Genomic DNA, 25,812 nt, shown 5'->3' on the forward strand with positions numbered 1-25,812 from the left:
CAAGCTCCATGGTGTGAAAGACACACTGTGTGCCCTGTCGGTGCCACCTCCCAAGGTAACTAAACCCCTCAGATTCCTAGCTGCAACTTGGGAGAAGCGGGGGCAGAGGCAGGGTCAAGGTTAGAGTATGCATGTGTGTGAAGCTGTGGCTCAGTGCCCGACACATAGTGGGTCTTGATAAGAGAGTGCTTGGCCAGAATAATGCAGAGACAGAGAGAAGAATCTATACGGAGGATGCCAACAGGATAGAGAAAGCTCTAGTGGATTTACCCTTTGTGAAAGAAACCCAGGAGGGCTGGGGAAGCTCCACAAACTTTTCCAGGTTGTGAATGAGAAGAGATAGAGACAGTTTCGTGGGTGAGTCCACGAACAATCCTATAGGATAGAGGTTACTCCATTGTACAGATGAGAAAATGAAGGGTCTGGGGGTTTAAGTCACTGTCCGATTTCAGTATAGAGAAGGGGCTAAGAGACCAGCATCTGGAATCTAGATGCTTATGTTTGGTGACTTTGCCATTTACTCACTGGGAATCTTGGGCCAAGTACTTAAGTTCTGTCCCTGTTTTCTCATCCGTGAAATGGGAGTAGGATGGTGTTTACCTCATAATGGTGTTGTAAGGAATAAACAAGAGAATTCATAGAACATGCTCAACAGTCCCCAGCATGTAGTGAACATGGTACCAATGAGCCCGTCACTAGGAGAGCTGGTCCAGGTGTGTTGACTCCAAAGGCAGTGATGGGGGGACCACCTCAGGCTCCGTGGAAACGGAGGAGAAAGGCCAGGGGTGACTTAGAGGTTTGAGGGAGCAATCAAGGTAGAAACCATCATTCAGGGTGTCCATCAAGAAGAAGAAGCATATAATCTGAAATATTGAGGAGATTGATTTGATTCCTGGGGATCAGGAAGAGGTTTTGGGAAGGGGGCTGATAGGGCGGTTCTGGCCTTGCCCTGCCAGGGCTGACACGTGTGGGAGTGGGGTCCCATGAAATCCTCTACGTCTGGCCCTGTACCTGGGGGCGGGTGTGGGGTGGGAGTGAGGTAGGGGTTGGGGTGTGGGGACGTGAGAGGGTGGGGGAGGTGGGAGGTGAGGCAGAAGCTCCAGCCTCTGCACCAAGGCTCCGGCGCCACACTGGCCATCACTCCTCCCAGCTTAGGTGTCTGTGGGCCCTCCTTTGTCTACCAGCAGGTAACTTCCGAGTCTGCAGACAACAGCAGAAGATGAAGGAAGATTGTCCATCCAGTTCTCACGTGCCCATCAGCGACAGCAAGTCCATTCTGAAGTAAGCCATTGTGAGCAAAGAGGGGTCTCCATGCCTGCCTTTCCCCCGTGGCCACTCCCCTGCCATGGGCAGCCTGTGGGTGGAGGAATTCTGGGCACTTTTTGTAGACACAGTGATGTGCCTGCCCCAGGGACAGTGATGAGAGCACTTCTTTTTGAAGTGCTTTGGAGATCAAGGATCAAGGCATGAGTCTGACCCCCGCCTCCCTGGGCAGACAAAAGCAGGAAAGCGTGACAGTGCCTGCTGTGAACCTGCAGAGATGGCGTTTAATTTATATAAAAACTAGAGCAATACTAACATCTTATTGCATTAAACAATTCAGGAAAAGAAAAAAACCCTCAAAACTAGTTTTGAGTTTTTATTGAAAAAGGTATATTTTTCTCAGCTTATTTTATTTTATTTTGTTTATGATGAGACTCCTGGTCTCATCATAAAAAAACTGTTTGGGATACTTTTCCAAGTTCATTGCTGAACTAAAGAAAAGTGTATTTTTTCATTTTATCTTGCTTTTCAAGTCCTGAGTCCAAGTATTTTCTAAATTTGGGTAGCTCCTATCTGCCGTTCTGAAGACAAAGCAAGCCTCCTTGAAATGGACTAGCTTTTGCTGAGGACCTGCCCGCTGGGGTCCTCCTACTAAAGACCCCGAGAAAACAGACGGTACTCCCGCACCATCATTTTCCTTATTTAAATCCGATAATAAGAACAATGTAACAATATTAAATATCATTTTGAAAAAAGTCATAATAACAACCATACATGATTTAGATATGTTATACATGTACGTATCCTAACAACTTTATATTCAGCGTTTGCACACTTATAAGCACAGTGAACATGCAGCATTGAATCCTGCGTTGTTAATGCCATTAAGTTGTAAATGGGTTCCCTTGTCAGTTACCATCACCCCACATCACACAGGGCTGCCCAACAGAGCACCAGAGCGTGGGTGAAAGCATTACCTGAGAGGTTCAAGAGCATCTCTGTCCAGTAGGGGAGCCACCAGCTACATGTGGCTGCCGAGCACGGGACCTGTGGCTGGAGAGATGTAGTGAATATAAAAGATGCTCCAGCTAGCGAACATTTCTTACGAAATAAAATAATGAGCAGAATCTCATTAATAATTTTTACATAGATTTCACGTTGACATGATAATATTTTAGATACACTGGATTCAATAAAATGTGTTATTAAAACTAATTTCCCCTGTTTTATTTTCCTTGGTAGTATAGCTACTAGAAGATTTAAAATGATGTGTGTGGCTTGCATTGCATGTCTATTGGACTGCATTGCCCTGCAGAGCCCAGCTTGGGTACAGGGAGCTGTCCTCATTTTCTCTCTGCCACACCTCAGCCAAGGCACAAGCTGTGGCTTTCCCTTTATCCTGGGGAGACAGCATTTGGACAGAGTAGCCGTCCTAGGGCCTTCAGGATCTTACTCTCAGGGGCTGTCACCTTCATCCCTTGATCACACGTCCAGGAAGTCAGGATGGGGAAGAGGCACCCTGGTGGTACCTTCATAGCAGCCACCCCAGACCCTTGTACGAAGAAATATGGGGAGAAAAAGCAAGCCTTTAAAATGCCGATTATCCAAGCCCAAGTGACTTATTCTGAGAAGGTGACTCAGAAGTAAGGTACAGGGAGGTTGTCAGGAACTCTTAACTATAATAGTGAAATTGTGCAAACACCCTAGAAGTACAATAGCGTGGACCCCTCTGTGAGTTTTTACCTGGGCCCCTCTGTGAGTTTTGCTTCCTTCGCAGCCCCACCCCGGGCTTTCCAGGAGCGCTGATCTGCGAAACTCCTTAGAAGACCAAAGGGTGTGTGTCTGATGGCAAAGTCTAGTCTCTCAATGGATTATATGTTGTTGGCAAAACATGTACATTATGCCCATTTTACAAATGAGGAAACTGAGCCCAGTGAAGCCAAATGCCTTATCCAAGGCCCCACCACATTCCAAGAGCATATGTGTGTCTTTACCTTTTTTAGGTCGGAGCTCTTAAGCCTGCTGAAAACCTACAACTGCTACCATGAGGGCAGAAGCTTTCAGCTGAGACACAGAGAGGTAAGGCCCATTTCTCTTCTTTTTCATAGGGTCACCATTTATCCTGGCTTGCCAAGAATAGTGCTGCTTTATACCTGTTAATCAAGGGTAATTATAAAGACCATTTCCTTCACTCTGAGTGTCCAGTTTGGATAATAAATTGTAAGGTCACCCATCCCCTGAGTTGGGGACCAGGTTATCTCCTTTGAGATCCCTGCAAGGGGTACTGAGGGTCGGACCATCCCCGTGAGAATGCAGAGCCGATGGAAATCCCCTTGTGGGCCTTCTCCTTCCACCTGGGACTTTTGTCTTCGTGAAGGCCAGGACATTGGAGTCTGAAATCTTTGAGACTGCACAGTCCAGCACTTCATCCGCTCATCCCAGCACAGATGAGGAGCTCAGCACAAGGCCCCGGCTTGCCCAAGTTCACGGGGCAATGCAGGAGTGAAGGCAGCGTCTCTGTGCTTGTCAACCAAGAGGAAAGCCTTGCGATAGAGGAGAGCTCCCCAGAAGATGCTTACAGGGCCAGGAAGGTCCGCACATGAGAGGCAGGGTGGGTGTGGGGAGTGGAGGACACTGGAGAGCACGGGTCGGATCAAACCCAGGGCAGCTGTGCAGGGATGTGGGCTTGGTACACCCAGACCCTTCCTGATTTTTCAAAGGAAGCTAGGTATCTGGAATTTCATGTGGAATTCCCAAACCTCGAAGCACTGTGTGGCCTAAACAAAACAAGCCAAATACAAGCACGTGGGCACCAGCTGGACTCCAGGGAGTGGCCAGCAGGGCCCAGGCTCGGGGAGCTGCTCACCGGGCAGATCGGGTGAAGGCCTGGTTTTGCCAGCCACCATCTAGAACTTCCAGATCTTTCACATGGGAGCCCTGGTCGGGATACTGGGGCATTTGAAAAGCCAAAATGGGGTGTCTTATCGTGATCGTGATTAGGCTTTATTTTGGGAGGTTTCCACGGTTGAGATCGGGTTGACTCTTGGAATTTTCTCTAGCCCATCAGTGTCTGGCAAGGGCCAGTGGCCTCTGAGTTCCCCTTCTGTTGTTGAACATGGGAACGGACGGTTCAAGCCCCGGGAACCCACAGAGACCTCATGCAGGCGGAAGCCACTCTGCTCACTAATCTCGCTTCCATTAGTTCTTCAAACAACCACACATCCCCTTCTGTAATTACTAGAACAGAGGGTGAGCCCCGAGGTGCAGGCAGCTCTGGGCAGCAGGGGGATCGCCAGTCAGTGTCAGGGAGGTGACCTCCATCAGCCAGGCCAGACCAGTGTCACACAGTTCAGGAGCCTGGACGGGAGGGAGGCTGCTAGCTCCTGGCTCAGGCAGTGCTAGGCTGCCTGTGACAACCTGGAATGACACAGACCTCACACTCTGCCTCCCCTTGACCCACCCACCCTGCGTGGGGCCTTGGGACCAGCCCTGACAACTTGTTCCCCACCCCTCAGAATTTCTGCATGCTTCTGTGCTCGCACTCTTCTGCAGAGCAGCCTCTGATGCCTGTCTCAGCAGCCCGCCCTGGCCCAGCTCCGTACTGCTGCCCGCAGGGCTCTGATGCTAGCATCCTGCTATCTCTGCTTTCGCTGTCTCTTTTCTTACTTGAGTGATAAGCCTCTAGACCTGGGCCAAGTGCCCTACTAGTCCTGCATCCCCTCGGCTAGGCATGGGGCGGTACCTGTGCATAGGTATTAGATAACTAACCAGCAGATGCAGGCCTGGAGCAAGTTGGGATGAGTCCTGAGCCCCAGCGTTCTGGGCAGTTTTGATCTGTGCTGCTAAGTGAGGAGTTGGGCCCACTTCAGTTCTTGTGCTGAAGGCATGGGGTGGGGTCTTCTGACTGGACCCTGTTCCTCAGCTCTGGGCCATCCAGGGATTGCTCTAAGATCATGATGGTTCTCGACATGTGGTCCCCACACCAGCAGCTTCTGCATCACCGGGGAACTGGTTAGAACTGCAAATTCTTATCACCCTCCTTCCCACAGGCCTGCTGAATCAGAAACTCTTCACCCTCCCAGCTGTGTTTTGACAAGTCCTCCAGGGGATTCTGAAGAAGGCCAAGTCTGAGAACAGCCAGTCTAAGAGCTTGATCTTGGCTCTCGGGATTCCCCAAGACAATCCCCTCTGTAGGAACAGCTGAGTGGGGAGAGGGACAGGGAAGCCCCAGACCTGTTTGTGTGATGGGACAGTCCACATGGAGGAGTATAGGACCCTGCATTGGGGAAGAGCTGCTCCTGCTGGCCCCAAAGGCGGGAACTTAACATCCCACAGGCAGGGATTTTCATATTCCCAACCCTAAAGAAGGTGTGAGGGTCTGACCTCATCTCATGGGAGCCGGAAAGTACCTTTCAGGAACCTTCTGTAGCTTTAACAGCCAAGGTTTGCCAGCCTGAGGGAGTGCGTGTCTTTGGGAGGTGACCGCCACCATAGAGACAGGCTACCGGCTTGGGAGTCGGGAGTTCTAATGCTGAAATGCGTGACTGGGTCCTGTGGCACCACGTCTCTGGGTGACTCACCCACCACCCAGCGTCCGGGGCTCTGCAGTTCCTCAGGTTGCTGACCTGGGACCTTCTGGGCCTCAGAGACTCATAGTTCCTAGATCTTGCTGCCGGGCCACCCGAGACTGGGCTCTCCCGGCACTGCAGACGCTGAGGGCAGGGCAGACAAGAGGAGCTTTGCCTCTGTTGTATTTATTGTAGTAAAAGAGCTTTGTGAGGGAGGAGTGACCATTTTCCAAACAAAGAAACTGAGACTCTTAGAGTCTGTGGCCCAAGATGACCCTGAAGGAAGTCAGAGACTCTGGCGTGGCTCCAAGGTCTGAGCAGAGAAGTGTATAATACAGCGACACCATCGCCAGCATTAAGCTCTGGAGGTCTGTGGAGCTCTTGACTGAGTATGACTCACCAGGACTCAGGGACTCGGAAAGCAGTTTGTCACCCCTGCCCCCCAAGCTCGATCCCCAAGCTAAGCGTGGGGAGCTCAGCCTCGGGTATGCCCTCCCAGCGCCGCAAGGGGCTCTGCAAGAGACACCCCCCCCCACCCACCCAACTTGTTGTCTCTGGGCCTGCCTCAGCCTGGCTGCTACAGTTTGGGGCACTTTCTTGTCCACTGTCTCATCTGGGGCCCACAGAACTCAGAGAGATGAAATGTGTCACTGGCAGGGGCCACACCCTGGGGCAGGCATTTCCCTGTGAACTTTCCCCCAGCTTCTACAGAACTAGGAACAAAGGATTCCCGCTCAGGAGGCCGAAGCAGTAGCGTCCTTCATTGTAAACCTTGCCTTTGGGATCATTTTGCTTGTTTTACAATGAAAAGTGTGATCAACTGGGAGCAATTGTGCCTTTTGAAGAGAGCAAAGCATTTTAACCAGGCTTGTTGGTGCCTCTAGAGAATAATGGACCACCCCGGAAATGCCTGTGGGCAAATATATCACTGCTGACTGTGTGAGCTGGAGGCAGTAGGGGCCCTGGTGTCCTGGTGTGTGGTGTGTGGCCGCTGCTGAAGCCAGCCTCCCACCCCGCCCCGCGCTCAGCTCTGAGTAGGCTCAAAGCTCCCCCTGGTGGCATGAGCGTACACTACACCCAGTGTAGGACCTCAGCCCCTGGCCCCCGGCACGAGTGCAAGAAAGAGAAGGACCTTCCCTCCGCCAGGGGTCCCCTTTCCTCTTATAATGATCCCTCTTCTTCTAAGGCCTGAAGGCAGGAATGACAGGGTTGACAGACAGACCACCGGTTCCTGGTGAGTGCTAGGCCCGTGGATGTATTCCCTGGGGGTTCCTGAGTGCTTTCCAGTCTGTCTCTCCAGGCGGGAGGGGCATTTGTGTCCCTTCCCTGTCTCAGTGGTGGGTGGGAGGAGAATGAGACTGCTCCATAGGGCCCCACCACGAGGACTTTCTGTTCAGCTGTTCTGTCCTCAGGAGCTTGGGACACTGCCAGAAGCCCCTTCCCCCAGCCCTTTATTCATCTTTTTTTTTATTGGCACCTTCTGAAGGTGCCATTAGCTTCTTTTACGTCGGGGGTATTAGCAGAGGAGCCCAGAGCCCAGGAATTTCCTTGGCCCTATCTGATCTCCCCAAATGCAGCAGTGTGATTTCTGAGCTTGGGGGGATTAGCCAGCGTCATCCTAGTTTCACACCGCTTTGCTATGAGGCTGGCGCAGTAAGCCTGACCCGTCCAGTCACCAGCCAGGCACCCGCTCAGCAGGTCAGCCCTCCTCACCACCTCCTTAGGACGTTCTGGCCAAAGCCTGCCCCGCACATATTTGCTGGAGAAAGTCAGGGATCCAGAGGTTTGAGTCAACCAGAGACACAGCGGTTGTGACAGTTGGAAAATTGTATACACTGCTTATAACTCCATCTCCAAGTTCATTTGTACCGTTTCCCCAACCACTGTAGGGTATGAAGGACAGGCGTTGCTGTCCCCATTTTACAGATCAGGAAACTAAGTAAGCTGCTTGTCTGAAACTTTTTCTTTTAAATTCATGGTTTACATTTTGCCTCCCCACAAAACACATAAAAGAGGTCAGGGCTTCCCCGGTGGCGCAGTGGTTGAGAGTCCGCCTGCCAATGCAGGGGACACGGGTTTGTGCCCTAGTCCGGGAAGATCCCACATGCCGCGGAGCCGCTAGGCCCGAGAGCCATGGCAGCTGAGCCTGCACGTCCGGAGCCTGTGCTCCGCAACAGGAGAGGCCACAACAGTGAGAGGCCCACGTACCGCAAAAAAAAAAAAAAGGACAGATAAATATTGTAAATGTCCAAAGCAATTTTTAAAATATTTTAAAGTCAGAAAGAAAGGAAAAAGGGGGGAAGGGAGGGGTGGAGGGAGGGAGGGAGAGAGAGAAAAGGAAGGCAAAGTAGTTTGCTAGTCCACAGGGCAAGGAGGTGGGGGAAGCTGAACCTGGCCATGAGCTTGCCCGTGGCCCCAGCTCCATCCTCCTCTTCTCCTCTGTCCCTCCCACGCTGACCAGGGCGGCCAGCTCTGGCCTGGCCCAAGAGAACAGGGCAATAGGTCTTAAGCCTGTCTCTTTGAGTTCTCTGATGCCTCACCTGTCTCCCTGAGGAAAGCAATCTGCCCCCTCCCCTATCCCTCACCCTCACCTCTTGCTTGCCAGATGCCCCTGGGAACTGGGATTTGCCAGGATGTAGGGACCCAGGGCTGTGGGGGACCCATGAACATGTGGAGTGAGGCCCTGGCCTCTGAACTTGCCCGAGAGCAGGGCACCTGGACAACACCCTGCACTTTGCCCCACGGATAAGTGACCCCTGGGTGAAGGCAGGTAAGGGTGGGGATGGGTGGGGTCAGGGCCACCTGGTCCAGTCGTTTGGTGCCCTGCAGGCTTAGCTGGTGCAGGTTCTGTCTTGGCCGTCAGCGTGGGGAAAACGCTCCCCACGACACAACAGGACCTGTGAGGTGGAGCCACTGAGGTACCCGCGGGTGGCCCAGTGACAAGTCCCCCGAAACACAGCAGGTGCATTTGCTGAGACCCCCTGTTTGCTCATGGGCCTCTTGGGGGGAGCAGCGGTGTGGGGAGCCACGGGCCTGACTTGAGAGTGCCCAGGGCCTGGCTCTGAAACCACTGGGGCTGAGGCCTTTGCTTCTCCTCTCCCCCAACCTACTCATTTCCCCACCTGTGAGGCAGCCACGTAAACAACAGCTACTCCACGCGTGGGCTTGTAACCTGCGCCCCAGGATGTGTGCGCGTTTTAGCCCATTTACTCATCAGCACAACCTAGGAGGCAGGTCCCATTAATTACCCCCATTTTACTCATGAGAAAACCAAGGAAGAGATGTTAAAATAACTTGCCCAAGGTGATCAGCCAGTTAGGAGCAGTGCAGACGGGATGCGTATCGATTGCCACATCATGTGAGATAGGCTCTTATTTGGAGCAGGGGTCTCACTATGAGTTGCCAAAGCAGGAAGCCTCTCTGCAGAGGCTCTGTTCCCTCCCAGAGACCTGCCAGGGGCGGTGCCCACCTGCTGTTGGGGGAGGGAGAGGGTGGAGAGGTGATGCAGACCTGTATGTTATTTGCAGAAGTCTTTATTGGGGAGGGGTCAGAGTTCATGGATCACGGGAAGGTGCAAATAGAGAGTTCTAAGGATGCTGCTGGGACGGGGGCTTGTTGGGGAAACTGCATCCTGGCTAGGTTGCCCAGAAGCCTGGGAGCACTGGTGCCAGTCCCTCTGCAGTCTCAGCAGAGAGTGCCCTGGAGCCCTGACATCACTCAGCCTCCCTCTGGGGGCCCCCCGGGCCTTGCCACTGTCCATCTGTCTGCATGAAGCCCAGGGGTCAGCAGAGGATCCAGTCCTCCTTGGCATGTCCCTCCCACTTGGCCGATTTTCCTGAGACTCCCCAAAGAGCCAGTCCAGAGGGTCCACAGTGCTGGCCCCGGGCAGTGTGGGCTGCTGGCCACTGAAGCAGGTGGTGATGTCCTGTAGGGACCCAGTGGTGCAGCTCTTCTCACGGGAACGGGCTGGCCGGTGGGGTCTACTGGGTCGGACCCTGGCTGCAGCCTCATCCGGCACTGAGGTGGGCTGCGCCAGCTGACAGATGGACTTCACGTAGTCTTCCAGGCTAGGGGAGGCGGGGGGGTCCTCTCCAGGCCCACCGGGCAGCATCTCCTCCAGGGTCTCCCGAATTGTGGGCAGGTGGGCCACGGAAAGCAAAAGCCGGGACCTCATGGCTGCCGGCCACAAGGAAGCAGCAACCTGTTGGATGACAGAGGACTGGGGTGAGGGACTAGTGTGCCATCCTGACACCCTTCCTGTGTCCCCTCCCCACCTGAGGCTGCCTGGGTGAATCACATGTCTGAGAGCAGTTTAAAGTCTGCAGATCCAAGACCAGGCTCGAACTCCTGGGCTCTTCCTGCTAACATTACTTAAGATTCTGTCATTACTGTTGTTCAAGAACCTGTACAAATCAGAGGACCCAGCCTCACGGACTGCAGTCAGAGGAAACTTGGGTTTAAAACCAAAGTTAGCAGTTCCCGACCCGGAGTCCTTTGGCAAAGTCACCTCTCCAAGCTTCCACTTACTCATCCATAACATGGGGTTAAAAATACACCTCTCAGGGGCGTTGGGAAAAGCTTATGGAATGACACCTCATGGGAAATTCCATTATGAATATAAAGCCCTCCGCAGCTGTTGTTACAGCAGTTAGCTGCATCCTGGTCTCTAACCCGCAGTGAGGCTGTGCGCGTCCCAGGCTGAGAACTGCTTCAAAGATACCCAACGCCTTTTTGTTTTACCTCAAGCCAGAGGGCAGTTGCTGTCTCTTACCTGTAGCTGAGGAGGTCTGGGGGTAGCAGGGGAGCTGGATGAGCAAGGAAGTCCACAGAAAGCCCCCAGGAAGCTCAGGGCAGAGGGATCGGGGTCCAGCAGTTGGAGCCCTGGGTCCGGCTTCAGATTGCTGGGAGGAGGACGACGAGGAAGATGTGCTACGGCCTCTGTACGATGTGCCACTGTCCAGAGTGGAACCCTCCCTGAGCTGTCTGGCGAACCTCGGGGCCTGGCAGCTGCTTTTATACCTTTCCACCAGCAATCAGTTACTGTCACACGGGCCAAAAATAGCAATTCTCAGGAAGGCTCTCAGAGGAAAACAGTTTGGCGGGCGGGGCCTGGCCCAGCTGCCAGCTTGGAGCAAGGCTTTGCGCCTGTGGGACGTTCTGGGAATGTTTACTCTGCAGGGCAGGGGTGGGGTGGCCACTGGGAGAGGCAGGGGGCTCCACTGGGCTCCCACAAGCAACCCTAGGGTCTGCCACCTCCGCCTAGAAGTGTTCCCCACTACACCTTACACTAGTACCCTGCAACCCCAGGACACTCTGGCCCGGTGCTAGCTCTTTCAGAGCTTTGGGCCTGCACCTGTGAGGGACCCTGCCAGACACAGCGATGCAGGGCTCAGCCTGGAGGCGGCTAAGGCCAGGCTCCCTGGGCCTGCTGGGAGTTGGGATGTGCCCACCTTCTTCTGGAACCAGGGGCAGCCTGCAGGGTCCTGGTCTTGCTGCTTCCCAGATGTGGTGCTTTCAAATGATAACTGGTTTGTTTCTTTGTTCCCCAGATATCTAATTAGTACGCCTGTGCACCAGTGACTGTTCTAGGTACAGAGGACGTAAGCAGTGAATGAATCATTGCGTCCTAGAGCTTAGCTGTTAGTGAGGGAAAGAATTAAGTACTCAGTGGATGGGTGCTGTGATGTTGGGTACTGATTACAGCTGCAAAGAAAAGGCCAGCTGCGCTGTGGTCAAGGGGTCAGGAGGGTCCTCTCTAAGAGGGGACACTGAGCAGAGAGCTGAACAAACGAGGGTCGTGTGTTCCCAGTGGAGGGGCAGCATGTGCAAAGCCACTGTGGCAAGAGTCTGCTGGGCAGGGGACAGCCAGGGGCCCACATGACTGGCCCAGGTGGGGAGAAGTCAGTGGGTTTGGCATGGACACTGGGTTTCCCTCCTAAGGGGATAGACAGACACTGCAGGATTTGAACAAGGGTGCAAGAGTCTGGTTTCTGCTTTGAAGGATTGACTTTGCCACTGTGCGCGGGCTAAAGGGCAGCTAACAGGGAGACCGAGGAACACCTGGCCAGCGTTGGGAGGCCACTGCTAGTGTCCAGGGGTGAGTGTGTCAGCACAGGAGGCAGCTGAGGGAGAGGCAGGTGACCCCGGTAAAGCCCTTGTAGTGAGCCAGCACCATGCCCTTCTCAGACAGACCCCACATCATCCACCTAGCCGTGGGCCCACCTGGAAGGTACCTGTCTTGTTCCCACAGGCAGGGGATGGAAAGCAAGTCACTGAGACAGAAGCTCAGGTCGGAAGTCTGATTGTTGCACAGACCCTAGGTGCCGAGGCAAGTGGGAGGAGCCGGCAGTCCCAAGTTCATGCATTCTGGCTAGAGTATTTCTGATGGGCCAAGGCATGTGGCCAACCGGTGATCAGGATTTCAGTTAAACATAGCAATTCCCACCTCGATGGCTCGTCCATCTGGATGCTTCTGTAGAGCCTTTGTCTGTTTCTCTGGCTCTCTTTGAATTCATTAGCAATTAGTAAATAAGCCAATAGGCTGAACTGAGGAGGAAAGTGTTGACTGGGATAGAATTAGTGGGCCCAGGTTGATTTCCCAACTTGTAGAAAGTCCAGGCCCCGGGACCTGTGTTCTCATCCTGTTACTTCCCCACCTGCGTGGTGAGGGCTGCCCTGGAGGTCCCTCTTCTCTACTTTGGGCTTCTCTGATTTGATCAGAGAAAGCTGCAGGCTGACAGGGCCTCGGCTCCATTCTGATGGGGCCAGGCTGGGGGAGCAGTAGAGCAGTGGTAGGGGGCTCAGATTGGGCGCACCCATGCCGCTTGTGCAGGGACACCAGGCCTGAGTCACATCAGGCCAGCTGGTCCCCAGCATAGCTTAACCCTGACCTCAGAGGCAGCAGCTCTGCCTCAGCCCTTCGCTTCCCCAGAGCAAGTCCCCCTGCCTCTTTCTTCATGGCAAGGTCCCCAGAGCCTTCATACAGCAACTTTGGAGGTCTGGCCTCAGTATGTCCAGCCTTGCTGCCCCTGCCCCAGCAGTGCCCCCAGAGCATCAAAGGGTCTGGGGCTGTGTCTGCTTCATCTCCTCCACCCAGAGTCCATCATGGGGCTGGTGTCCATGAATAAACATGTCCATGAATGAACACACCGAGATGTGTTCCTGGTGGGGCAGAGGCTCTCTCCAGCGACCTGTCAACATCTGACGGAGGCATGTGAGGCTAAGTCTGAAAACAAAGACCTGAACCCCTGAACCCCACTTTGGGTTTTCTTACTACCCTCACGGGACCTTTTTTTTTTTTTTTTTTTCGGTACGCAGGCCTCTCACTGTTGTGGCCTCTCCCACTGCGGAGCACAGGCTCCAGATGCGCAGGCTCCAGACGCACAGGCTCAGCGGCCATGGCTCATGGGCCCAGCCGCTCCGCGGCATGTGGGATCTTCCCAGACCGGGGCATGAACCCGTGTCCCCTGCATCCACAGGCGGACTCTCAACCACTGTGCCCCCAGGGAAGCCCTCCCCACGGGACCTTTAACTGCAGTGGATCAATCTAGTCTTTCCTTTACAGTTACATATCTGTTACATATCACATACATACAGTTCCATATCTTTAGTTACATATCTGTGCCTGTGTAGCATCAGTGGTTATCAAAAATATCTCTGGGTTTTTTTGTTGTTGTTGTTGTTTGTTTTCTTTTTTAGCAAATAGTGCAAGGCCATTTCAGAAAGCTATGTGTATTTTTGATAAACTTGAACAGAGGAGAAATATTTTCTCCGTGTATGGCAGGGTGTTTTAAACTATTACTAACTAACCATGAAATCGACACTGCAGGACACCTCTGTAAGCACTGCCAGGGATATGACATTTTCCACAAGGTCCGTCTTCTCACAGGGCTTTTGATGTCAGCAAGGAGAAAGAAATGGCATTTGTGAATCTAAAATGGTGCTTGAGATGGCTTTGGGAGAATGACGATTTAAGTTCATTGCCAAAAGACCAGTATCAAAGCAGGTTAGGAGCACATAGCTGGGAAGACCTAGACTCGGTGGAAGTGTGAAGCTGAGAAGGTTTCTGGCAGGTGCTCTGAGGGTACAGACAAAGCAGCCTGGCCAGGCACACATGTGGGAGTGATGAGGCTGGACACAGGGAGCCTGGAGGTGGTAGCGCTTATACAGGAGCCGGAAATAGGTCAGAGGAACAGAATCAAGGACCTGAGGGGAGCAAGTGGGAGCTGGCTGAGGGTGCTTCCGGAGGACTCTGTCGATTAGGACCTCAGGGTTGGTGGTAGGGGAGTGGCCATGCCATCTGCAGACCTTGGGAAATGAAGGCTGGTCGGGGACGCGGGCTGGGAGCTGTTGTAGATATTCCGAGCATGTGTGCTAGTGGTGGGACGCGGGACTGTCCATGTCCCAGGTGGTGAGGGAAGCAAGCCTGGCCCTCGGGAAAGAAGGCAGCTCAGTAATCTGGGGGTGGGTTCAGGCCACTATGGGAAGAGTGTGGGGACTGTCCTAGTCCACCTCTGCTCTCGTGGGCATGGGATCCAGTGCCCTCGGCACATGCCTAGTAGGGCCAGCTGACGTGGGTCCCCTGCCCAGGTGCAGCAGTGGGTGGAGAGGTGCCCTGTGTTGCACTGGTGTCTGCACCAGTGCTTCCCTGGAACGTGTTTCCTTGCCGCTCTGTGGACGTGCCTGCCAGACAGCAGCCGCGTTCCTGTGGGACACCTGACTCAGCCGCCCTGTCCCAGACCCTGCGCCCGGGCGGTGGAAGGGCACGCCTCAGGCTTCCTCTCGGCCCCGGGCCGCGTGCCTTGGAGCACATAGAAGTTCGTGCGCCTTCCCCCAAAGGAGGACAGGACGCCAGGGAGGAGAGGGCGTGTCTGGGGAGGCCTGAGTGCACGGTGAGTCCCGTGGGCAGGGGCTGAGTCCTGAGGGCGGGTGGGGAGGGTAGGCAGTGACCCCTGAGCGCGGCTGCTCTGGGGGAAGAGGCTGACCCGTGTGGATCCCCACAGGAAGAAGGAGCTCTGATCATCGAGGGGCTCCTCAACATCTCCTGGGGACTGAGGCGGCCCATCCGGCTCCAGATACAGGATGACAGAGAGCGCGTGCACCTCTCCCCCGCCTCCTGGGCACCAGGACACCCGTGAGTGCCAGGCTGGGTGGGGCGGGGCCAGGTGGTCTCCGCGACACCCGTTCAACCCGAAAGTATCCTTTGGGGTGTCGGGGGCGGGGGAAGTTGCTCTCAGCCTAGCCCCATTCCCATTTGGGGCAGGAGCATGGCAGGATAACCCAACCTCATCCCTGTCACCCCGTGACGTCCTCAGCCCGTGACCTCACCTGCCAACCTGCAGCCTCACCCCCATGACAACCAAATCACTCCCTCTTGGAGAACGTTCCAGGCTCCCCTCACCTCTGGCTGTGCTTCTCAAGCTTTCCTTGTCCGTAAGAGAGAGAGGGCTCTAGGTGGGGGGCTTCCAACACCCTCTGGAAGTTAAGCATCTCACATCTGCTGTTCTATATTTAAAACGCACACGATTTTAGCCTCCTCCTGCTCTGCTTTTATTCCACCATCAGAATTTATTTTTATAAATTTATCAGAATTTAATATCAGATTTATTTAACTATCAGAAGAATGTTTCAATCAGGATGAAATGGCTTTCTACCTGCCTTATCGTTTTAGTGGACGTTTGCCTCTTCCCACCCCACCCCATAGACGGGCCGTTTGCTGCTGCATTTTGCTGCTTCTGCATGTAATAAATCCTTCTAAGAGTCAGAAATTCAAAACATTTTCCCCTTCAGAAATTGAAGTAAAGTTGCTTCTCCGAGAGCCCTTAACACATTGACGGCCCTGGGGCATCCCCAGGTATCCCTGGTCACTCACAGCAAATTTTGAGACGCACAGACTTAGAGCTTAGAGTGTGGATGGGCTCCCTAGAAAGGAGGGTAAAAGTGGACACACGAGCAGTCTCAGACAAGGGCCTGCAGAGGCCTCTCAGCATTGGGTTGGATGCTCTGTCTGCTCCTTGCAGGTTCCTCCTCACCGTGTGGCTACTTCCCATCACGCCCATTCCTTCCCCAGCCCACCACCAGCTACCCTGGCTTGGAGACCACCCTGCTCGGAGGCCTGGAGGTTGGCCCCCTCGAGGTTGCTGCTGCCCGACCCCCGCAGGCCTGAGGGCAGCCCAGAGAGCCCCCTCGGCATGTGGCCGCAGATGCCAGCTGCCTCAGCCCAGCACCCAGCAGCACCCGGGCACTGTGTGTGTCCCTGTGTCCATGCAGCGGCACCCAGCACGGTACACTGGGTCTTCAGGACAGACTCCCTCTCCTTCCAGCAGACACTGGGGCGACCCTTTGCTTTTCTTTTAATCTTTTACGTTGACTTAATATGAAATCCTGGCCTCAGCTCTGCCTGCCCTGATTCTTGCCTGTGTCCTGTCCACAAAGGCAGCCAGCCTCTTCTCTTCGACCTGAGCTACTTTTCTCTGCCCGCAGCCCTCTGAGCACCACGGTTGTCTCTTTTCAGAAAGGAGCCACCTCTTCAGGATGGCAGAGTCACTGCCCAAGAACCAAGCGCTCAGGCCGCACCCAGGGAGGAGAGTTCCAGAGACAGCTCAGGTCAGGGGGGGCCTCGAGCTGCCCAGGACCCTGTCCTGCTCATCTGGGGTGGGAAGGAAGGGAGGGGTTGGCTCATGACCACCGTCTCTGAATATCAGCTTTGTGGAGTAGCAAAGAACGGCCTGTTTCCCTTCAGCAGCAGCCCCTGCTAAATCCCTCCTCGACCCGGGAGAGGCTTTCTTATCGACTCCTCACCTAGGGAAAAGGAATCAGAGGCTTGCAGAGGTGATGTCGTTTGCCTGAGTCCCTGCAACATGCACCCTTATAGAAAGGAGAGAACATCAGCAGAGGGTGCGGCTGCCTCCTGGCCTTGCAGGCATCTGGGACCTCCTCCCCACACACCGGGATGCATACCTGTGTGTCTGTCCTCTCTGCGCTCTCCCCTTGCACTCAGTGAAGGGCTTGTCCCAGAGGACAGGGCTGGGGCTGTCAAAGTCCTGCTCTGGATCCCTGGAGACGGAGGCCCAGAGGCTTATGGCCATGTGGCACGGTGACACAGGTTATCCTGTCTGGAGGTCACCTTTCCCATCTGCAAAGTGGGCATCACGCAGGCTGGACCCCAGCCTCCGACACAGGGACAGTGGTCACATTGCCGTCTGCTTCAGCTCAGTGCTACAGGGAGCCACGCTCCACACTCAGGACCACCACGGGAGCAGTTCTGTCACCACCGCCCTCACCCCAGCCTGACCCCCTCATCCACTTCTCACCACAGAGCCCATGGAGGAGGACGAGGAGACCCCACAGCTTATGCGGACCAAGAGCGATGCAGCCTGTGTGATCCAGAGGCGGCCCAGGTGCCGCGCCCCTGGTGAGGCCCAGAGGATCCGGCGACATCGGTTCTCTATCAACGGGCACTTTTACAACCACAAGGTGATGTCCCAGCCCGGCCTCTGAGGCCACAGGGAACAGCCCCAAGCACGGGTGTAACCACTGGGCCTTCTGTAGGCCGGGCTCCGTGGCGGTCACGCCAGAATTCACCTTCACCATGGCCCTGTGTGCAGATGCGGTCATGCCCCTGTCCCAGTGGAGGAACAGGCTCGGGAGGAGAACTGCCTCGCCCAAAGTCACATCAAAATATCATTCCACTTCATGGCCCCAAAGCCTGTATTTTTTCCATCACACACTCACTGTCAATTCATTCTCAAAAGTTGCATGGATATTTGGAAAGTGACGCCAAATTCACTTTTAATCAGGTGATTTTCTGAGGTTTCCACCCAAGCTCAGTTGATATGGGAACGTCCTGTCCCCTACTGTCACTTTCACTTGGTAGATGAAGGCAACTAGGTTGAGGTGTGCCCAGAAGCACGTGTGTCTTTGTCCCAGAGAACCCACACTTCTCCTTATTCCCAGCAATTAGCCTTTTGTCCAAGTATTGTATTGACCTCAGGAAAAAGAGCTCCTTCCCCAGATGACATCATTCCGTAAACAAACCAAACTGTAAAAGGAGAAGTTGATTACTATACTATAAATGGCACGAGTGGCAGTGTGGGTGAAGCCCTAGATGGGGGTGTCCTGGTAACAGAGCCACATCCTGCAGCAGTGGGAAACTGGAAGCCAAGGTTTTTAGGTTAAGCAGCTGCCTTCTTGATAGGTGATGACTCATGGGAGGGGAAGGGGAGCCTGGGCAAAGGGAGGTCTCAGGGTCAGATCTGAAGGACAGTCCCCCAGGTGAGGTCTGCTGGGAGCCATTCAAGCCACTCTTGGGGTGCCCTGCACTTCGGGATGAAGAATTCAGCAAGGCAGCTGAAAGGACCCTGCTTCACCATCAGGACCTCCCTCCACTCCCTGCTAGGTTTGCAGTGAGTGTTAATGAGGGACAATAGGTTATCTTTACTAAATCCAGGAAAACCCAGGACTATTTGAGAGTAGTTTCCTGAGAGAGGGAGGGGGCGGCAGGGCTGAAGTTAAGCAGAGATTAAGAATGTCTAGATTAGCCAAAGAACCTACCATCTGACTTGGGTATTCTTTAAATCTTGTTCCAAAGGGGTTTTGTCCTTAAAGTGTTGAGTACCGTGTGCTAGTATTTGAATGTATATTGATATGCTATTTTAAGGGATTACTCAAAAATTTAGAAAGACTATTTGCACGGGTTTAGGCTCTTTCTAGTTCTACATTCCTAAAAAGGAGCTTTTTGCTCCGTGACTCAGGGTACCAAATAGCGGGGTTTGTCTTCAGTACATTCACCTCTACTCTAAAGGAGTCATCTCTAAGAGGGGTGTTGGGCACATTAAATCTTACGTTAGTCATTCGAAATGTCACAGGGACGTGGAGATGTCTGAGCACTCTGTAGCCTTTGAAATGAACAAACGAACAGTGAGGGCTTTCATCACAGCCTTTCATGTCCATGGGAGCCATCCTGCCAAGAAGGGCTCCTTAGCCAGCCAGCCCAACACTCGATACACTACCCATTCAGGCCCCAGTAAGGGCAGATTTTCCCCCAGTCACAGATTTACCTGCGCCGAAATGTAGACCCATTCTTCCAGGCAAGTTGAGTACCTGCCAGGACAGGAACTAGTGTCTTAGGCATGTTGGACAGTTGATTCACATCTCCTGGATGAGTAAGGGGCTCCCTCTTTTTCGCCCTGCGCTACATGCATTCAGAATCAGTGTCCCTAGAAATCAGGCAACAAAGTACTTAAGCCACAGGCAACAATTTTAAAAAAAAATTCCTAGAATTAACTTCCTGGGGTTGTTATTCCAGGTTTTATTTCTTAGAACTGTACCCTATTGCATCACTCAATTATTTTCCAAAAGTGTTCTTATTCACAGCAATGTTGGCTTGATTTCTAGACTGGGTAAAACTTAGTACTTGTTTTCACTGCTTTGCCCTGGCCTGTTAGATTCAAATGTGTTCTGTGAGGGGAAAACCATTGTGGTTAGAGATGGGAAAACAGCCACGGTACCCTTGTTCCTACTTGGAGTTGGTTGGTATCTTCTTGAGAAAAAACTTCAGGCAGAAGAAACACTAACAATGTCTTATTGACATGACCTTTCTTCTCCTAGAAATAGCCAGACTACTGTATTCCATATTTCTTAGAAACTGAAAACCTAGGCTGGCTTTCTGTATCACCCAGAGACATTCTACATTTCACTGTGCAGAAGGCAGGTCCAAGTTTGAGTCTGGCTCTGGTACTTGGGGACCAGCTGCGGACGCTGAACAAGTCCCTCGCGCACTCCGAGCCCCTACTGGGAAAAGCAGAGCTAGGGCCATACGGGAGGAATGTGTGAATTGGAATTTGGAAAGCAAGGAGGAGCTTACCCACACGGAAGTCAGACACGCAGGGAGGCCCCTGTGCCACAGTGGTGAAGCATGGGGTTTGGGGCAGCTCTGCCCTTTCTAGATGGGTGATGCTGACAAGCCACTTAATCTGTCCAAGCTTCCATGTCTTTCCTAAGAAAAGGGGACTAGTGACAGGTACTTTTAAGGGCTGTTGTGAGAATTAAATCAAAGATTATATATAAAGTGTTTAGCAGGTTTACTACCTAGCTAGTGATCATTGAGGACTCAATAAGCCTCAGACAATGCCCCGGTTGACTTTCATGGATGGTGTCTCATAAACAAAGGCAAGGTACCTGTGAGAATGTCACGGGCCCCCATAACTGTGCAGAAGCCATGTGGCTAGAGCACAGGGTACTTGGGAGGGAACCATGTATCATATGTGCATAACATGAGAGGAGCCACAGATGGCACTGTCTAGGCTGTGGGACATGCTGTAAGACAGTACTTCTCAAAGTGTACCCTACAGCTTCTCAACTCTGGGAAGGGCATACTGTCAAGTGTACGGGGCATTTTCGTCAAATGCAGATTTTTTTTTTTTTTTTTTTTTTTTGCGGTACGCGGGCCTCTCACTGCTGTGGCCTCTCCCGTTGTGGAGCACAGGCTCCGGATGCGCAGGCTCAGTGGCCATGGCTCACGGGCCCAGCCGCTCCGCGGCATGTGGGATCTTCCCGGACCGGGGCACGAACCCGTGTCCCCTGCATCGGCAGGCGGACTCTCAACCACTGCGCCACTGGGGAAGCCCTCAAATGCAGATTTTGATCCAGGAGTCTGGACTGGGGGGGCCTGAGACTGTATGCTGACACAGCTGGTCCAGAACACACTTTGAGTTGCAGAATTTCTGAAAGGTTGTTCCTCTGGCCAACAGTGTGGGTAATGGATTGAAAGGGCGGAGACTGGAAGGGGAGAGTTGAGAAGCTGATGCAATGCAAGCGGAGGGCCTCACCTCAGGCACCACTGGGAGGATGGAGAGGAGTGGCCAGATTTGAGGATGTTCAGCCTTAGGATCAGCAGACATTTGGTGATTTGATCCATAGAAAGAGTGAAGGAGAGACTGGTTCCCCCAACCGCTTGTGAGTTACTTCTACGGCCCTGGTTCCTGGAACCCAGAGAGCTGGACCTTATAGCTTTGTAGGCATCTTTCTTAGAGGCCTCTGTAAGATGTGAGTTGTTACAGCTTCCCTGCGCGTGCCCAGATCTGGGCACAGCTTGTGTGTGGATCTTTGTGGATGGATAGACGCAGGTGTTCCCGAAGCCCAGGTTCGCCTGCTGCTCCAGCCTGCTCGGCACCATCTGGCTGACAGTATGCCCAGACCCTGCGTGATGTCAGCCCCGTGTCTCCTCTGGACTTGCCCTGAACTGCCTCCCCCTTCCTGTACAGACCTCCGTGTTTACTCCCGCCTATGGGTCCACGACCAACGTGAGAGTCAACAGCACCATGACCACCCTGCAGGTGCTCACCCTGCTGCTGAACAAGTTCCGAGTAAGTCTGGCCACAGACGGCCCTGCCCCAGTTGCTGGTGGTTTGCTGTTTGGTTGGGGGAGGGGGCTGGAGAAAGCCATGGCTCCTGGCTAGAAGGATGACCAAGGTTTCCTCAGCTGAGCTGGCATCTCTGGGAATTTAAGCAGAGAGAGGGGAGGGTCCCTGGGGATTTGTGTGTGTGGCACTGAGGATGTGGTTACTACCAGGGGTCCCTTTCTGTCTCTCCTGTCTGGAAAAGCCGTGGTCTGACTTCCTGTTACTATGTGCAGGTGGAAAATGGTCCCAGTGAGTTTGCACTCTACATCGTTCACGAGTCTGGGGGTAAGTGTCTGCCTTTGCTTCCTGATCATAAAAACAAAAGTCCCTGTCCATTTGGCAAGCTCACCAGCTGTGCTCCTTCTCTGAGGGCTGGGCTGGCTTGTGCAGCGGGCACGGGGCAGGTGCCCTCCTGGCCTCGGGACATGCTATGCCCCCACCACGAGCACCCCTCTCAGGCCCAAATCCAGGCACATTGTCATCCCTTTCAGAATCCCACCAAAACCACATGGTAAGCCACTCTCTCCAGCAGGTTCAGCAGGGAGTGGGGAGGAATGTGCATCTGGGTCTTCAAGGTGGAACAGAAGCCCGTCGCCCACTGAGAACCGCTGTTGCAGAACTTGTACTGCATGGCCCTGTGTCCAGTGCTGCACAGCGCAGGTCTGATAACTGAGCAGGCCTGGCCTCCCCAAGTCCACTTCCCCATCCCCCGCTCCTTCAGCCACTGTTCCTCTCGGAGCTGGGCCTTCACTGAAGGACATGATCACACATCATCAGGGCAGTGTCCACCACACAACACCTGGCAGTGTTGCCAGGCCCCCTGGACACCTGTCTTCCATTACCTTCCTGTCCTGGAACAAAGAGAGGCAGAGATGCCGTGAATTTTGTCCACCGCTTTCTTTTTCAGAGAGGACAAAATTAAAAGACTCTGAGTACCCGCTGATTTCCAGAATCCTGCACGGGCCCTGTGAGAAGATCGCCAGGATATTCCTGATGGAAGCTGACTTGGGCGAGGAAGTCCCCCACGAAGTGAGTGAGGGCTGAGGCTCGGGGAGGCCTGCTCCTGATTTAGGGGCTGGGGGACAGCATGGCGGACCCCCAAGGGCTCTTAAGGTGACCTTGGGCAGAGCCCTCTTGGGCGATGCTTCCAGGGCCCCCATGGCCATTCTGAAGGACCAGTAGAGTATTGGTTTCAGCCCTTCTTCTTCCTGTCAGCCAGCACCAGATGTATCAGCTGGCTCAGGGGAGATAAGAAGTTGGGTCTTAGAAAACCATGGCCTGGCCTTTCCCCCTCAGACAGATAGAATCTTTTCCTTCATTGGAGCGTAGTTTGTTGTCATTGTATTAAAGACCCACAACAAGAGCTCCTTAACTAGGGCCTAACTAGGGCTTATGGAAGGGACCCTGTGGAGGTCTGTGTCTCAGGACAGCCTGAGTCCTGGCTGGGCAATGGGCACATTTCCAAACTCCCTGCACAGAAAAGGCCTATAGGGTGTGGACCCCAAGGAGAAGGCCCAGTGACCCTGTATCCCTTGAGCCATTCAGACTAGTGTAGTTTCATTCCATTGTTAAAAACAATGGCATTCCCACCGTCTCCACCCCACCCCCAGAGAACACCCAGTGTGACTCCACTCACTATTGAATGCTTTTCCTAAAATTCAGCTTAATCTTTCCTCCCAGGGATGGTAGTTGCCTTTGAGGTAAGAATGGGCTCCATCCTCCCATCCTGGTACACACAGAGCAGTGCTGGGTGTGGGAGGAAAGCAGGACAGCCTCTTCCTTGGATTTAACACTGCTGAATCGGCCACTATGGAAGCCACAAGGAAAAGAAAACACACTTTCGGCTTCTAATTTAAAACACATTAAAATGTTCTTGGATTTTCTAGGTCGCTCAGTACATTAAGTTTGAAATGCCGGTGCTGGACAGTTTTGTTGAAAAATTAAAAGAAGAGGAGGAAAGAGAAATAATCAAACTGACCATGAAGTAAGCAGCACTTAAAGAGCCAGTCGTGGGTACTGAACGTCAGGGCAAGTCTGCAGGGCAGAGCACCCAGTCCCACGGCTGGGAGACCTCTCTCCTCCAGGTGTGCCAGGTGTCCTCACGCAGCTTGGGGACACCTGCTAACCCTGGCTCCCCAGCACTGCCCTCTGACCCCTTGCTCAACACTGACACCAAGCTGGGGTGACAGCCTGCCAGAATAGGGGGATGCAGCCCAGACCACTCATCTAGCCTCGGCAATCTCACCAGCACAGGACAGGCACAAGCTGCTGAAAGATGCCCAGGAGAGTCAGGCAGGAGCACGGGTGGGCCCTGGACCAGGGTTGTGTGTTCTGCTGGTGACATTGCTCTGGAGGAGCAACCGAGAGGGGGCCTGCTTGTGCACCTTCAGCCTCGCCTGGGCCTTTCACGCTAGCCGGGATTCTAGGCCTGCCCCAAAGCAGCAGTTATTGGAACTGCCTGCACCAGCTGATGTTTGCAGGTGCAGGGGACCAGTTCAATGGAAAGGTGAGCAGGTGTTACCTGCTGGCTCCTGGGGAAGCTACCTCACGGCCCGGCTCTGTGAGGTCAGCCAGGTTGCACATCCCAATGATCTGTCTCTCCCTCTGCAGGGGAAGCTCGGTCCCAGAGTCCCTCTTAGGAAGGGAAGGAGAGAGGCTGCTGTGAGGGCCCGCGGTCAGGGGACTGGTTCCGATTCTGGCATCTGGGTGAATGATTCTTAGAAAGGCTTCTATGTGTGCAGTCAGGCCCCATTCAGGCAGTCAGCAGAGACCTCGATCAGAGGATACAGTCTACATGCAGTCAGCAGTGTCACCGTGGCTAGAAAGGACTTGAGGGTCACCTGGTCAGCCTGTTCAACGTAGAGAGGAAACAGCGGCCTGCGATAAGGAGGCAGCACCACGTGACTGCAGAGCCAGGGCTTGAACGCAGGCTTCCTGATCCCTACTTTGCCACCCTGTATACTCCAGCACACTCCTGTCTGTACTGGAGAATCTTTTTTTTAACATCTTTATTTTTACATCTTTATTGGGGTATAATTGCTTTACAGTGGTGTGTTAGTTTCTGCTGTATAACAAAGTGAATCAGCTATGCATATACATATGTCCCCATATCTTGTACTGGAGAATCTTTGGAATAGAAAGATCACTGTGCTTTGAAGCTTGACACGGCCTGCAGCCCTGTTTGACTGCTCCTCAAAGCCAGTGGTCTTGTGGGATGTGGGCCTGGCTTTTCCCTCTCCTGGCAGAGGAGACATAGTGGCCACTAATCAGCTGGTCAGGAGCCGTGGGTCTCCGGGCCCAGCATCTATGTGCTCCCTTGCTCGCCCCCTCCCTGTCCCCTCCAGTAGCAGTGAGTCCTCTTGGCTGTGTCTCCCTCCAGGTTCCAAGCCCTGCGTCTGACGATGCTACAGCGCCTGGAGCAGCTGGTGGAGGCCAAGTAGCCCACCAGCACCTGCCTCTTCCGAAGCCCCCAGCAGCCAGCGCACTCTGAGCGCTGGTGGCCGGGCCCCGATTGTCACACACATTGGTCACTCTGGCTGAGGAATCCAGCACCCGTGTTTCTACCTGTCCACCTGCCTAGGTAGCATGAGTCCCATGTCCCTGGCTCTTGGCTCCAAGGTGAGCACTCACAGTGCCCAGACCTAAGCCTGAGGAGCCAGGAACTTGCTGGGTGGGGTCTGCGTGTGAGACTGGCCTGGGCCGTGAGCAGCCCTGAAGCTGTGACATGGGCCACTTATGTAGCTGCATAGCATGGCCAGTTCTGTTCACTCCACACGTCTCCTGCTCAGGAGAGCAGGACATGACCTTGTTTCTAGGGCGTGGGCTCCATCTGCTCTCCCGGTGCCCAGCCCAGAACCACAAGCCCTTATCCTCATCAAACACATGAGCCACTCGACCCCCGTCTGCCCTCGTCTCATGCTGCCACTCAGAAACTCCGCTGGGTAAAGCAAGGGCTGCCAGCAGGTATGGGGTGTGCGATGCTCCCAGCCATCACTTCACCACGGCGTCCCTGGCCCTCGAGCCTCTGATGTCACTCCATGAGCCTCACATAGCCCCGTGCCCCAGCAGCAGAGGTCAGACTGGGAGTAAGACCACCAGCAGCCCATCTTCTCTCTGCAACACTCACTCTGAGCTTCCTCAGCAAGACCTGAAGGGATTCTTACAAGGAGCTCGCTGCCAGAAACATGTCAATTTGATCGCATTGAGGAGGTGACCCACGTGGCATTGTAAAGGATGCTGCCAGGGTGCGTGCGGGTCCAGGAGCTGTCCAGGGACCGCCGGCAGTGGCTCAGGAAGGCCGCGCTCTGCTCTGCCCCGTTGCTGCTCTCCTCGGACACCTGTGTGCCTCCTGCCCTCTCTGGGTGTGCATTCCTCCCCTCTCAATACTTCCCATCAAAGGGCCACCAAGGGAAAAATGTCTGTTTGAGGAGAAAGGGCTTTGAATTCCCTGGGGCCAGATGCAGAACAATCTGGGTTTGTCAGCTGATGGAAAACATCTGGAATGAATAAGAAGGCATTTGCAAAAATTGTGCAACAGTTTACATTGGTCATGTGAGGTGTTTGTCCCAAAACAGAGCAAA

The 25,812-nt window shown here is 53.7% G+C and overlaps 2 protein-coding genes across 2 annotated transcripts; one reads left to right on the forward strand and one right to left on the reverse strand.

The window, feature by feature from the left end:
- The first annotated feature begins 1,219 nt into the window (after nt 1–1,219).
- Nucleotides 1,220–24,672, forward strand: RASSF4 (Ras association domain family member 4). The gene is given in 10 exon segments (XM_065894494.1): nt 1,220–1,281; nt 3,267–3,342; nt 14,834–14,980; nt 16,349–16,436; nt 17,149–17,306; nt 21,095–21,196; nt 21,466–21,517; nt 22,140–22,261; nt 23,119–23,216; nt 24,612–24,672. Coding segments are annotated over 10 exon segments (966 nt in total).
- DEPP1 (DEPP autophagy regulator 1) lies at nt 9,379–10,005 on the reverse strand. The gene has a single exon (XM_065894897.1). The coding sequence runs from the start codon at nt 10,003–10,005 to the stop codon at nt 9,379–9,381; it is 627 nt and encodes a 208-aa protein (XP_065750969.1).
- Nucleotides 24,673–25,812: the final 1,140 nt, after the last annotated feature.

The sequence above is a fragment of the Phocoena phocoena genome, chromosome 16 (genome assembly GCF_963924675.1).
Source record: "Phocoena phocoena chromosome 16, mPhoPho1.1, whole genome shotgun sequence".
Classification (NCBI taxonomy): domain Eukaryota; kingdom Metazoa; phylum Chordata; class Mammalia; order Artiodactyla; family Phocoenidae; genus Phocoena; species Phocoena phocoena.